At 35.7% G+C, this 15604-nt stretch overlaps 1 protein-coding gene across 1 annotated transcript; it reads left to right on the forward strand.

Annotated features, from left to right (window-relative positions):
- Positions 1-1039: 1039 nt before the first annotated feature.
- ADAM29 (ADAM metallopeptidase domain 29) lies at positions 1040-3244 on the forward strand. The gene has a single exon (XM_019932307.3). The coding sequence runs from the start codon at positions 1040-1042 to the stop codon at positions 3206-3208; it is 2169 nt and encodes a 722-aa protein (XP_019787866.2). The 3' UTR covers positions 3209-3244.
- The last annotated feature ends 12360 nt before the right edge of the window (positions 3245-15604 follow it).

Genomic DNA, 15604 nt, shown 5'->3' on the forward strand with positions numbered 1-15604 from the left:
GAGGTATTTTTTTGTCTTCCACTTAATTATATCCAGAGTATTTAGTTGTAAATAGAGAAAATAAGCAGGGAAAACTGAGTCTATAACACTTTGTTCCAAAAACAAAATTGGCCACAGGTGTTGAATAATATTGTACATTAAAATGTAATCAAGTGTAAATACCTTTTGAGTAACACTCCAAGGCACAATAAAAGTCAAGTTGACCATTCTTTACTATATAAAGAATTAAGCTAGGCACTTTGGGGATACTAACATTTGTGAAAGACATAGATAATGCTCTTGAGTACTTCTAATATGACAAGTCTAGTGAGGAGAGTAATGTAAGAAAGATAAAACTAAACATTTTGTTCTAGGGAGGTAATAAGTACTATAAAAGAGATTTTAAAATAACAGGAGAGTGTTATTGTTGTTGTTGTTGCTTTTAATATGTATGTTAGGTAATTGAGTAATTTAGGACTTGAGGTTGAAAAAAACAGGTATTATTACTTATACTAATTTAACGTGAGTAAATTAGGAAAATCCCAGCAATCCAAGACATATGGTCACCTTACCCTTAAGATTTTTTTTAACTATTTATTGTGGAAATATTTAACATATACATATATTTAGAGAATAGTATAATGAATCCTTAATTGCCCACCATCCAAGTTCAATAACTATAAATCTATGGCCAGTTTTCACTCTTCCATACTCCCCCAATGCCCCTCTGCCTTATCAATATTTAAAAGCAAATTCTGTGCAGTTTCTAGAGTCAACCCTTGATCAAAACACTAATCACTTTTGTTGTATGACTTTCTCTTTCTCCCTATTAGGCCCTTTTCTAATCACCCCCATCCATATGTTATATTCTGTTTTACTTGTAGGGCTTATGCTCTAATGGTTCAACTCTGCCAGAAGACAGATACTTAATGATAAGCTCTGTACACTAAGCAGCTCAGAATAAGGAGCCAGACCATCTGTGACTCCCAACCCTGCCTGCCTTCTTCTCTGGACCAATAATGGTAGCTTCATAATGACTGTGATTAAAGCCCTGTTGTACATGAGGATCATACTCTTGCTACACTGGCTTGGGGTGTTTCTGTCTTTTTCAGGACACATCCGGGCTGAACACCCCCAATATCACAGTCCTCCAGAAGTGGTGATTCCCTTGAAGGTAACACACACTGGCAGAAGCATGAAGCCTCCAGGCCGGCTCTCTTACAGCCTGCATTTTGGGGGCCAGAGACACGTTTTCCACATGAATATCAAGAAGCATTTGCTGTCCAGACACCTCCCAGTGTTCACCTACTCAGACCAGGGCGCTCTCCTGAAGGACCAGCCTTTTGTCCAGAATGACTGCTACTACCATGGTTATGTGGAGGGGGACCCAGAATCCCTTGTTGCCCTCAGTACCTGTTCTGGTGGCTTTCGAGGATTATTACAGATAAACGATGTTGTTTATGAAATTAAGCCCATGATTTTCTCTACAAAATTTGAACACCTGGTATATAAAATGGACAGTGAGGAGACCCAATTCCCAAACATGAAATCTGATTTTATGCAAGAGGAAACTGTACACCAATTTGAGTTTCAAGAGACTGATAATTCTATTCTGAAACAAAGTCATTATGATGGCTGGTGGATCCATTCATTCTTTGTTGAAATTGCACTGGTGGTGGACAATACTCTATATAATCATTATAAAAGGAATGTCTCAAAGTTGCAGGAGGATCTATTTCTTATTGTAAATATAGTGGATTCCATTTATCAGGTAATGGGTATGAAGGTGTTATTGTTTGGTATGGAGATCTGGACTAAAAGAAACCAAGTTGAAGTGGATGCTACAAGGAGGTCTCTGGGAGATTTTTGCAATTGGAAGGCTAATACCATTGATGCCCGCATGGCACATGATACTGTACATCTTTTTATAAATAAGACCTTGAGAGGATTAACTGGTTTAGGCTATGTTGCAGGAATGTGTAGGTCACACTTTAGTTGTGCAGTTGTTACTTTTGCAAACAAAACCTTGGCCATTCTTGGAATTGCAGTAGCTCATCATATAGGTCATAATTTGGGTATGTCTCATGATAATGTATTGTGTGTGTGTTCTGCAGGTTATTATAAATGTATAATGCGTCATGACAACCCACCAATAGCCCAATTTAGCAATTGTAGTTATTCTTATTTTTGGGGATATTCTGTACAGCAGGCAAAATGTTTGCAGTACACTGTATACACAAAGGACATGTTTTCAAGGAAGCGCTGTGGAAATGGTGTTGTTGAAGAAGGAGAAGAGTGTGACTGTGGATCTCTTCAGGATTGTTTAAAAGACGCCTGTTGTCTGACAAACTGCAGTCTGAGTTTTGGGTCTACTTGTGCTTTTGGGCTTTGTTGCAAGGACTGCAAGTTCTTACCATCAGGAGAAATATGTAGAAAGGAGGTCAATGAATGTGATCTTCCAGAGTGGTGCAATGGATCATCCCATATGTGCCCAGACGATGTATACGTAGAGGATGGAATTCCCTGTAATGACAACGCCTACTGCTATGAAAAGAGATGTAATGACCGCAACGCACAGTGTAGGCAGATTTTCGGCCAAAAGGCAAAAAATGCAAACGACAGTTGCTACAAACAAGTAAACACTCAAGGTGACCGTTTTGGTAACTGTGGAGTCAAAGGCCCTACATATCTAAAATGCAGTATGTTGGACAGCTTATGTGGGAGAATTCAGTGCGATAACGTGGCAGAAATTCCCCTTCTGACAGAGCATTCTACTGTGCATGGGACTCGCTTCAACAATGCCACCTGCTGGGGTACAGACTACCACATAGGGATGACCATACCTGATATTGGTGATGTGAAAGACGGCACAGAGTGTGGCCCAGAACATGTCTGCATCGGAAGGAAGTGCGTCCATCTCTCTCGCTTGGATAGTAATTGTTCACCTAAGTTCTGTAACATGAGGGGGATCTGCAACAATAAACATCACTGCCATTGCAACTATAAGTGGGACCCTCCCAACTGCCTAAAACAAGGCAATGGAGGTAGTGTTGACAGTGGCCCACCCCCTAAGAGAGAGAGGATAAAGAAGATTTACCTGGCCCTAACATGTCTTATTTTGTTGTTAATTCTATTATGCTGTCTTCTATTGCTCTGTATGAGGAAAAAACGTAAGGAAAAAAAGGAAGAAAAACCCAAGCAAAAGACTCAGACTCGACATAGGAAATAAAAACAATTAGTACCCAAAAATGTATCTGAATAGATATGCATTAAAAAAGGTAACTCCTATAATGTTTCTACTTATTCTTCTTTATTTTAAACAATTAGAAATTTTATTTTTCCTGAAATGTATTTCTTTATATTTTCTAGAAAAAGGCATGGTACCTGGGTGGTGTACCAGTTTTTAAGTTACTGCTTTTCAGTGTCAAAGCCCCTTCCCATTTTGTGCTCTGCATTATAGGAACCACACTGCTGCTGTATCAGCCCTCTTTCTACAGAGATCTGCAGTAGGGTGAATGCAAGGGGATTTGGGAATCTGGGAGATCTGCTTCCTGTATGTCAATCTTAATAACAAATTTTACACTGGCAGTTATACTTAGTTTCAATATCCTTTTAAAAAAAAATTCAATCCAGACCAACCTCATTGTCAGTCTAAAAGATACCAGCATAGCTGTCTGGGTCTGAGCCCCAGGTCTTTGATCTCTCTACCAATGTCTCAGATCCTCTGCACCAGCTTAGCAGTACCTGCTGTGAGAGTTTTGAGTCTCATTTTTGAGATTCATGGGGCCAGCCTTACAGTTCTCCAGATTCAAGTAACCCTACTTCTTCCCTTTGCTCTTCAGCTCCATGAATGAAATCACCTTCTTGCAATTAGTATTTTATGGTTATTAACCAGTTACTAGCACAATGCCTCCCTTAACTTGCTGTGTTCTTTAGTAGCTGGTTACCCAATGCCTTATATTTAATTCCATCCCCCTAAAATCACTGATTTTTTTTTTTCCTGACTGAATTCTGTTACAGTACTCATCTTGGTATAATGAAGTACTTATTCATTAAGTACCATTCATTGGGAGTGACGAAATATCAATTTTTTTTCTTTGTTTGATTGAGTTTTTCTTTACCACTGCCCTTAACCATCTTGGGAAAATTACTTACATTTACTGCAAGTTTCCAACAAAATTTTAAAAAGTACAGAATGATAATAATAGTTGTCTCTAAATTTCTGGGTTTCTTTGGTTATAAAATAGGGTAAAAAAGATACTTTCAATTTTAGTTAGGTCTATGCAGACAAGCAATTTTTCTGAAAATGACAGCTATACAATGCCAAGAACATTTCTTAAAATTTTATTTTAAAAGTATCATAGAACTGTGGAGAAAACGAAGATTAGAAGACTTAAAAATTACAAGGAAGGGAAAACAATTTAAATTATCAGTACTTTTTCCCCTGGAACAAAAATCTTTATCCCCTGTAACATGATGGTTTTGAATATAAATTAATGATCAAGCTTGGCCTACCCAGTTAGAATTCCTCTGTTGAAGAAAGAGAAACCTGAAAAACTCTTAGTGTGCAGAATAGACTAGATTGATAAATTAGGCACTTAAGGGCATCAAATTCAAAATGAGTTTTTCCCACACCACTTTTGCTAAGTTTAGATCCATTTGCTGGGAAATAGGTTAAAGTCTTTAAAGACAAAGATATCTGCAATCTATTGTAGTTAGGAAGCAAAGACCTAGTGGAAAGGAGTTTGCCTCAAGGACATATAATGCCTTCTCTTTAAAACATCTGGCTGATTTTCAAGGAGCTTGGAATATAAGCTAGAGAACTTGGTTTTGAAGATTTGAGTATCAGAACATAGTCACCCATTGCTTTCAGCGCTGAGAAATAGAGGCTTATGGGCTCCCAGTATAAAGTCCAGTAAAGTATATGTGTCTCACTAAAACTACACTATCTCTGACCAAACTCAATTCCTTATTGAATTAAAGTCATCAGTCACTCAGCCTAACTTCCAAACAGAGGAAAGATAGAAACTTCTCAAGTTGAAGGTAACTCCTATGGTTCCTTATATAGAACATCTAGCATACAATAAAGCATTATCACATATATCAAAAGGAAGAAATTATGGCCAATAATAAAGGGAAAACAACAACAAAGATAGTGAAAGAAAAGATAGAAGCCAGCTAAAAGATCCAAAGAGTGGAAAAGATGATAATGAACAAAAATTCCCTATGGCTAGTATTTTAGAGAAACTGGAAGAAAAACGAATAGACCATGTGAAAGAAGGTAGATTCATTTCACCAGAAAATTGGCATCTATGCGAACTTATTAAATTCAGAAAATCAGTAAACAGTTTGAATTATTGACTGCATTGTATAATTAGCTAAATTAGTTAACTATAAGAAAAGTTAATTTTAAAAAAGTCAACGACTGACATAGAAAAAAGCATTAAAATAGAGAAGTGATATGTGAAACACATCAATAAATCTGAAATCATTCAAATAGAGTATCATTTGAGGAAGAAGAGAATTCAATAGAAGTAATAAAAAACATAATGGTTGAGAATTTCCCCTAAGTATGGAAACATATTATGCCACTGCTTTAAGAAAATCAATGAATTTCAAGCAGAATAAGCACATGGAAATACACACCTAACCATATCATAGTAAAACTGTTGAAAACCAGAGACACAGAAATCTTAAGAGCAGCCAGAGATAAAATATCCATATCTTAAATGAAATGACAATAAAAATAGATGGTTGACTTCAGTAATTGAATGCAGAAGACACTGAAATAACACATTTACTCAATAAATTGTAGTTGCCAAACTAGAATTCTTTATTTTGTGAAGATAACATTCAATAATGGAGAACAAAACTTTCCTTTGGCAAACAAATCATTGCCAGCAGGCCAGCACTCAAAGAAATATCATTTCTTTTTCAGTCAGGAGAAACATGATACCAGAAAGAAACATGAATGTGCAGGTGGGTGTGAAGTACACAAGAAGCAGTAAATATGTGGGTAAACTAATTAAAATTAACTGTACAAGGATACTAGTAGTATCTTATGGACTGTAAATATATGCAGAACAAAATGCAAATATATATTTGTCACAAAAGCTGGGAGGTATGTAAATAGAGATAAAAGGTCTAAACTTCTAGCAATATTGGGAAGAGGTAAATTAATGATGTGGATTATACTATATGATGTTGCAGATGCATGTTGCAAATCTAGGGTAATCATTAAAATAATAAGACTACATACATATAAGAAATGTACTGAAGGAACAAAAGGCATAATAAATGATATTTGTTTCTACAAGTATAGGCAATTGAGGAGAAACAAGCATAACGCAGATGTGAAAATAAAAAAAACCTGGTAGATATAAGATCTATGTAAAATGGATTACATTAAGTAGAAGGCTGACATATTTCAAGTGAATAAAGTATAAAGTCTAGCATTATGCCATTGTTTATTAGAAACAATTTAAAAATAAAGACGTGGAGAGTGTAAAAACTTAAAAGAATTTTCATGCACATATTAACCAAATTAAGTTAGTGTAATCTTTTTAATATCTGATGACAAAGACTTTAAGGCACAAAGCATTACTATAAATAAGGAATATTTTGTAATGATAAAAGGCAAATCACTAGAAGATATGACAATCTTAAATGTGTATGCATCCACTAATAGAACTTCAAATACAGAGGAGAAAATATAGAAATAGACAAATCTACAATTACCAGTAGGGATACTTTTAGCCCACTTCTCTCAGTAGTAACAGAAAGAGTAGAAAATAAATCCTGCAGGATCAGGAGACTTTCAATACATAATTAACAAACTTGATATAATAGGTATACAAAGAGAAGGGATAAACCCAAAAGTGGATAAATTCACTTGGTTCATCTGCGTATGGACTACTACCAAAGTCTACCTTATGATGAGCCAAAGAGAAAGCCCCAACAAATTTCACACGGTTTTAATTAAAAAGAGTATATTTTCTCTAGGCCTTATATAATTAAGCTGGAAGTCAATAGCATTAAATATAACTAGAAAAACTCCAATTGCCTGGTACAGTTCTGACTCTGATCCCACATCTGACACCAACTAAGATTCTGCACCCAATTTCAATGTGTGTTTGGGGGGTTCCTTACACCTCCAAGAAATTCTCCTACACCAGCTGGGTGTTCTACAATTCAACTCAATTCTAATACTACCTGCAGACAGTGTCAGATCCCAGAGGTTAAGGGCTCAGCCCAACATGACTGCTCTCCCCTCTTTCAGATACCAATCACAAGTCCAGGTTGTCACCTGTGCTTCTGACCAACAAGCTATAGGTTAGAGGTTCCAATGACCCCCTACTTAGGTTCAGTTAATTTGTCAGAACAGCCCACAGAACTCGGATAAACATTTTACTTACTAAATTACCAGCTTATTATAAAAGGATATGACTCAGGAACAGCCAGATGGAAGAAATGCACAGGGCAAGATACGTGGGAAAGGTGCAGAGCTTCCATGCCCTCTTCATGTGTATCTCTCTCCCTGCATCTCTACGTGTTCACCAACCCAGAAGCTCTTCAAACTTCACCCTTTTGGTGTTTTATGAAGGCTTCATTACTTAGACATGATTCATTAAATTATTAGCCATTGGTGACTGAACTCAATTTCCAGTCCCTCTTCCCTCCACGGAGGTAGGGGGCAAGGGAGGATGAAAATTCCTACCCTCTAATCACATGGTTTGCTCCACTGGCAACCAGCATCCTTCCCTAGGTGGTTTCGAAAAGTCACCTCATTAATGGAACAAAGGACAACTTTATTGCTCTCATCACTTTAAAAATTCCAAGGCTTTTAGTAGCTCTGTGACAGGAACAAGGTTAAAGCTCAAATATATATGTCTTATTATAAATCACAATATCACAACTGGAAATAAAATATATATTTCTAAATAATATATATGTCAAGGAGAAATCAAAACAGAAATTAAGAAATAATTTGAATTGAAACACAAATAACTACAATATATGTATATTACATAGTAGTCAACTAAAGCAGTGTTTTAAGGAAAATGTATAGTCTCATATACCTATGTTAAAAAAAAGAAGACTGAAGATGCACTGATTTAACTTTATATGTCATGAATTTAAGAAAAGGAATAGCTCAAAACTCTACGAGACTTGGGGTAACTTAATTCTCAAACCTGACAAGGGCATTACACCCCCCAAATTTTCCTATCTATTTCTTTTATGAAAGTAGATATTGTAAAAAATAAATAAACAATAACCTCAATTAAATAGAGTTGTGAGACCAGAAGGAAGAGTTCTCACACCCTGAATGATAGCAGAACTCAACAGGAAGAAGAAAGGTCCTTCTTCTTTCTTGGCAGCAACTTAGCTAATGAAACACCATGGACTCTTTGTTTAGTATGGCCCACCCAACTTCCTTTTCCTATCTACAAAAGAGTTCTCCTTCCCTGTGTGTGGGAGCTTGCACATGGCTTGCCATGGTTGCAGACTCTGAGCTGCAATTCTTTGCTGATCCCAAATAAACCCAATTTAGCTAGAGAAAAAACTGGCAGTATATTTGTTTCAGGTCAACAATATTCTTAAAATGTTTGTAAAGAAAATAAATTTCGGCATGTTTTGTAGACAATAATGCATCCTCATGATCAAATGGTTTATATTTTAGGTATTTCTAAATTATCAGAAGAGCAATCTCTATAATTCACATTAACAGAGTACCTGAGAAAATCATATCTCAATAAACACAAAAATTATTTCACCAAAGTCTACATTTATTAATAAAATTGCTTGGTCTACATGGAAGAGAGGGGGATTTTCTTAATATAATCAAGTATATCTAGAAAATAAAATGCCCCACAGGAAATATCATACATAATGGTGAGCTGTATGAGACTTTCTAAGGATATTGATGAAGAGACAAAAATGGCACCCTGTCACTACTTCTTATGAACATGTTACTAGATATGCTAGACTGAATAAAATTAGAAATAAAATGGTATAAGAATAAAGATGGAAGAAATAAAACTGCTATTATTCACAAGTGGCATTATACTATACCTAGAAAATATAAATTAACAGAATAACTAAGTTAATAGAGCAAGGTTGCTGATTACATGGTCAGTATTCCATGCTCATTATCTAACTACCAGTAACAAGCAGGTAAAAATGAAATTGAAAATTCATTTCATTTACATTAGTATCAAACATAACATTTCACAATATATAAATATATCAAATCATTGTTATACACCTAAAACTAATGTATTATATATCAGTTATATCTCAATTTAAATAAAAAAGAAACCAGCTGAAACTTTGCCAACAGTATAAGCTGGTGGGAAAGACTTGGGTCTGCAAGGATTCCAATCATAAAAATAAATGACTTAGGCCTACATCCCACTCCTAAGATTGCTAAGAAAGCAGTAGTAGAGGAAATACTTCGGTAAGTAGAAAGAATGTAATTAAATCTTGATCTTTCTCATGGTGCTTGGATTCCTGGGCCCTGCTGAAGTTGAATCCAAGGGCAAACCAAAATGTTCTAAACTATAGCCCATCACCTTCTAATTTAAACACTGCCCCCCCCCCCCAATTCAAACTTTGACAAGATCACAGAGTTTAGTCCTTTGCAAGAGGTCAGGAGTTGTGTTAAGTACCAGTGAACTCAAATACGGCAATGGAAAGTTAAGCGAGGAACTGAGCATTCACAATCCTTCACAACTTGAGTTGAGATGGTGTTGGGCTACAGCTTTAATTAGAGTTTTATTTAGTTTAAATTAGAACATATTTGAAAACATAATAACTGAAAACTCTCCTAACCTGGGAAAGAAAATAGATAGGCAGGATCAGGAAGCACTGAGTCCCAAATAAGATCAACCAAGAGAAGACCACACCAAGACACATTGCAATTAAAATGGCAAACATTAAAGGAAAGAACATTAAAAGCAGAAAGGAATAGCAACAAGTTATATACAAGGGAACTCCCATCAGGCTATCAGCTGACTCTGTAGGCCACAAAGGAGTGGCATAATATATTTAATGTAATAAAAGAAAAAACCCTAAAACAAAGACTATGCAGCAAGGCTATAATTCAGATTTGAAGGGGAGATCAAAAGTTTTACAGTCAAGCAAAAGCTAAGAGTTCAGTACCACAAAACTGGCTTTATGAAAAATGTTAAAGGGACTTCTCTAAGCAGAAAAAAAAGACAATTTGAAATATAAATATTATGAAAAGAAAAATCTCATTGGTGAAAGCAAACACACAGTAAAATAACAGATAAACCACTTATAAAGCTAGTAAAAAGGTTTAACAGAAAAAGTAGTAAAATCATCTATAACATCAACATAAAACATGAAAGGCTGAGTAAAAACATAGTGCTTTTAGAATGTGATACAACTTAAGCAACCCACAACTTAAAATAGCCTGTTATATAAATAGGTTATTATATATGAATCTCAAGGTAACCACAAACCAAAAATCTGTAACAGATACACAAAAAATAAACAGAAAGGAATACAGACATAACACGAAAGAAAGTCATAAGCTCATGGTAGAAGAGAAGAAAAGAAAAGAGGAACAGAGAGAACTACAGAAACAACCCGAAAATAATTAACAAAATGGCAATAAGTACATAACTATTAATAATTACTTTAAATATAAAGGGACAAAATGGTCCAATCAAAAGACAAATTGGCTAAATGGATTAAAAAACAAGACCCATATATATGCTGCCTACAAGAGACTCAATTCAGACCTAAGGACACACACAGACTGAAAGTGAAAGCATGGAACAAGGTATTCCATGAAAATGTAAGTAAAAAAAAAGGCCAGGGTAGCAACACTTATATATACAAAATAGACTTTAAAACAAAGTCTGTACCAAGAGACAAAAAAGGACATTAAAAAATAAAGAGATCAATCCAAGAAGATATGATTGTACATATATATGCACCCAACATAGGAGCACGTAAATACATACAGAAAATATTAACAGACATAAAGGGAAAAGTTGTCAGTAACATAGTCATAGGGATTTTAACATCCCACTTATATCAATGGAAGATCTTACAGACAGAAAATAAGAAAACACTTGTCTTAAATGACACATTAGATCAGATAGAGTTGATATATATAGAACATTCCATTGAAAAGCAGCAGAATACACATTCTTTTCAAGTACACATGGGACATTCTCCAGGACAGATCACATTTTAGGCCACAAAAAAGTTTCATTAAATTTAAGAAGACTGGGCTTCCCTGGTGGCACAGCAGTTGAGAGTCCACCTGCCAATGCAGAGGACACGGGTTCGTGCCCTGGTCCGGGAAGATCCCACATGCCACAGAGCAGCTGGGCCCGTGAGCCATGGCCACTGAGCCTGCGCGTCCGGAGCCTGTGCTCCACAACGGGAGAGGCCACAACAGTGAGAGGCCCGCGTACTGCAAAAAAAAAAAAAAAAAAAAAAAAAAATTAAGAAGACTGAAATCATATCAAGCCTCTTTTCTGACCACAATGCTATGAGACTAAAAATCAGCTATAAGAAAAAAAAAACTGCAAAAAACACAAACGTGTGGAGGATAAACAATATGCTACTAAGCAACTAGTGAGTCACTGAAGAAATCAAAGAGGAAATAAAAAAATACCTGGGACAAATGAGAACAAAACCATAATGTTCCAAAATCTATGGAATGCAGCAAAAACAGTTCAAAGATGGAAATTTATAGTGATACAAGCCTGCCCCAGGAAACAAGAAAAATCTCAAATTAAAAACCTAACCTTACACATAAAGAAACTAGAAAAAGAAGAAAAAACAAAATCCAAAGTTAGTAGAAGGCAAGAAATAAAAAAGACCAGAGCAGAAATAAATGAAATAGAGACTAAGAAACAATAGAAAAGATCAATGAAACTACAAGCCAGTTCTTTGAAAAAATAAACAAAATTTATAAACTTTTAGCCAGACTCATCAAGAAAAAAAAGAGAGAAAACCCAAATCAATAAGATCAGAAATGAAAAAGGAGAAGTTAACAACCAAAACAACAGAAATACAAAGAATCAGAAAAGATTACTACAAACAATTATATGCCAATAAAATGGACAACCTAGAAGAAATGGACAAATTCTTAGATATGTACAATCTCCTAACTGAAGCAGGAATAGAAAATACGAACCGACCATTTACCAATAATGAAATTGAATCAGTAATAAAAAAAAAAACACCCAACAAACAAAAGCCCAGGACCAGATGGCTTCACAGAATTCTATAAAACATTTTAAAACAATTAACACTTATTCTTCTCAAACTATTCCAAAAAAATACCAAAGGAAGGAACACTTCCAAACTCATTCTACAAGACCATCATCATCCTGTTACCAAAACCAGACAAAGATATCACAAATAAAGAAAATTACAGGCCAATATCACTGAAGAACATAGATGCAAAATTCCTCAACAAAATATTAGTAAACAAAATTTAACAACACATTAAAAGGATCATACACCATGATCAAGTGGGATCTAACCCAAGGATGCAAGAATGGTTTGATATTTGCAAATAAATCAATGTGATACACCAACATTAACAAATTGAAGAATAAAAATCACATGATCATCACAATAAATGCAGAAAAATCTTTTGACAAATTCAACATCCATTTATGATAAAAAAAAAAACCTCTCCCCAAGTGGGTATAGAGTGAACATACCTCAACATAATAAAACCCATATATGACAAGCCCACATAAATTATAATCAACAGTGAAAAGCTGAAATTATTTCCTCTAAGATCACGAACAAGACAAGGATACTCTCACCATTTTCATTCAACATAGTATTGGAAGTCCTAGCCACAGCAATCACTAACAACAAACTATCAGAAGGAGAAATTAAGAAAACAATTCCATTTGCAATCATATAAAAAACAAAATACCTAAGAATAAATCTAAGTAGGTAAAAGTAACTGTACTTTGAAAACTATAAGAGAGTGAGAAAAGAAATTAAAGATGGCAGAAACAGTTGGAAAGCTATACTGTTCTCATGGATTGGAAGAATTAATATTGTTAAAATGATGATACTCCCCAAGACAATCTACAGATTCAATGTAATCCCTATCAAAATGCCAACAGAATTTTTCACGTAACTACAACATCTAATTCTAAAATTTGTATGAAAACACAAAAGATCCCAAATAGCAAAAACCATCTTAAAAATAAGAACAAAACTGGAGATATCACACCCCATGATTTTAAACTATACTACAAAATTACAGTAATCAAAACAGTACAGTACTGGCACAAAAACAGATACATAGATCAATGAAAAAGAATAGACAGCCCAGAAATGAATCCACGCTTATATAGGCAATTAATCTATGACAAAGGAGGCAAGAATATGCAATGGGGGAAAGACAGCCTCTTCAATAAATGGTGTTGGGAAGACCAGGAAGCTACATGCAAAAGAATCAAACTGGTAAAAGAATCACACCATATATAAAAATAAACTCAAAATGGATTAAAGACTTAAATGTAAGAACTGAAATCATAAAACTTCTAGAAGGAAACATAGGCAGTACACTCTTTGACATTGGTTTTAGAAATATTTTTTGGATCTGTCTCCTCAGGCAAGGGCAACTATTTCACTTAGTGTAATATCTTCAAGGTTTCACCATGTTGTAGCATGTGTCAGAATTTTATTCCTTTTAAAGTCTGAATAATTTTCTGTTTTATGTATACTCCACATTTTGTTTATCCATTCATCTTTTGATAGACATTTTTATTTTTCTACATTAGGGTCTTTTTTTTTAATCTAACAAATATTTAAAAGGATATGTGAGGTAGTCAGCCAAAATGACCCCAGAGATTAAGTGAAAGATCAGACGGGTGAAAGTCCTGTCATAGGTCTTGATGACATCATATAGAAATAGAGTGTGGTCACAGGGACCAAGTTCAAGCCACCAGAAATACTTTCCCTGGTTCCTGATTTCACAGAAGAGAGACAAGATATTTGTGTGAATATTGACCAACAAAGACTGATCCAGTCCTTTAGGAGATTTTGCCTGTGTGGATACTTTGACTCTCAACCTAAGGAGTCAAATTTCTTGGGGATTGCTCTAGTCCTCATGCAGGGTTATTATTACACAAAAATGGTGTTTGCTGAGCCAAGAAATGGGAAGAACTGGTTATATTTACTCTTGTTTCTAAGAATAATTGTGGTTCCTGGGACATATCTGTCAGACCTGCTAAGAGCTAACATTAGGCAGCATCAACTCTTGGCCAAAAAGAGAGTCCAATCCACCATGTATGGCCCAGCTGAATCCAGGTCCCCTCAGAAGCAAAGTAAATTTTAGAAATCAATAATATTAATGTCATTTTTGAGTACTTACTATGCACCAGGCACTCTATAACAGCTATATCTAATTATCACAAGAGCCTTGTGAAGTAGGGATACTGTCTGGCATATTGTAAGTACTCAATAAATACTACCTAGTAAGTAAAGAGAAAGAGGGAGAGGGAGAAGGAGGGGGAGGGAGAGAGAAACAGAGTGTGGTCAGCAGACAAGGGTGTCTTGTTAGGAATATTCAGGAACTTCAACATGAGATCAAGAAACAGCTATTATGTCCTGGCACTGGTGGGCACCATTTTTGACATACATCATCTACCCTGCTAGCACTGCTCACCCCACCCTGGTGTTCCCCTGCAGACTTGCCCATCCTGACCAGCACCTCTCCAAAGCAGCTGCCCCCCCCCCCCCGCGACACATCCAGTGGGCGGCCAAAGTGGCTCCTGCCCCACCACATCCGGTGGGTGGCCACAGCTGGAACAGGCACCGCCTTCAAAGAAATTCTTGCTTTGCACACACAGCAGACAGCCTAGACCTGTCAAGTGCCTCTCCAAAGCAGCTCTTACCTTTCATACCTAGCAGGCAACCTTGCCAGAGACTGGGTCCCCTCCAAAGTGGCTCCCACCCCACCCAGGGCACCCAAATAAAAACCACCTTGAGACAAATGAAAATGGAAACCCAACCTGCCAAAACCTACGGAACACAGCAAAAGCATTTCTAAGAGGAAAGTTTATAGCGATACAGACCTACCTCAAAAAATAAGAAAAATCGCAAGTAAACAATCTACACTTAAAGGAATTAGAAAAACAAAAACAAACCAAGCCCAAAGTTAGTAGAAGGAAGGAAACAATAAGGATCAGAGAAAAAATAAAAGAAATAGATACTAAAAGAAAACAATAGAAAATATTAATGAAACTAAGAGCTGGTTCTTTGTTTATCTGAAAAGATTTTAAAAACTGACAAATCTCTAGCCAGACTCATGAAGGAAAGAAGAGAAAAGGCTCAAATAGTAAAATCAGAAATGAAGAGAAGTTATAACTGATACAACAGAAACATAAAAAATCATAAGAGACTGCTGCAAAAAATTATACACCAACAAATTGGAAAACCTAAAAGAAATGGATAAATTTCTAGAAACATACAAATTCCAAAACTGAATCAGGAAGAAATAGAAAATCTCAAGAGACCAATTACTAGTAATGAAAATGAATCAGTAATCAAAACAATCCCAACAAACAGCTAGGACCAGATAACTTCACAGGTGAATTCTACAAACATT

This window comes from Tursiops truncatus, chromosome 6 (assembly GCF_011762595.2).
Source record: "Tursiops truncatus isolate mTurTru1 chromosome 6, mTurTru1.mat.Y, whole genome shotgun sequence".
Lineage (NCBI taxonomy): Eukaryota > Metazoa > Chordata > Mammalia > Artiodactyla > Delphinidae > Tursiops > Tursiops truncatus.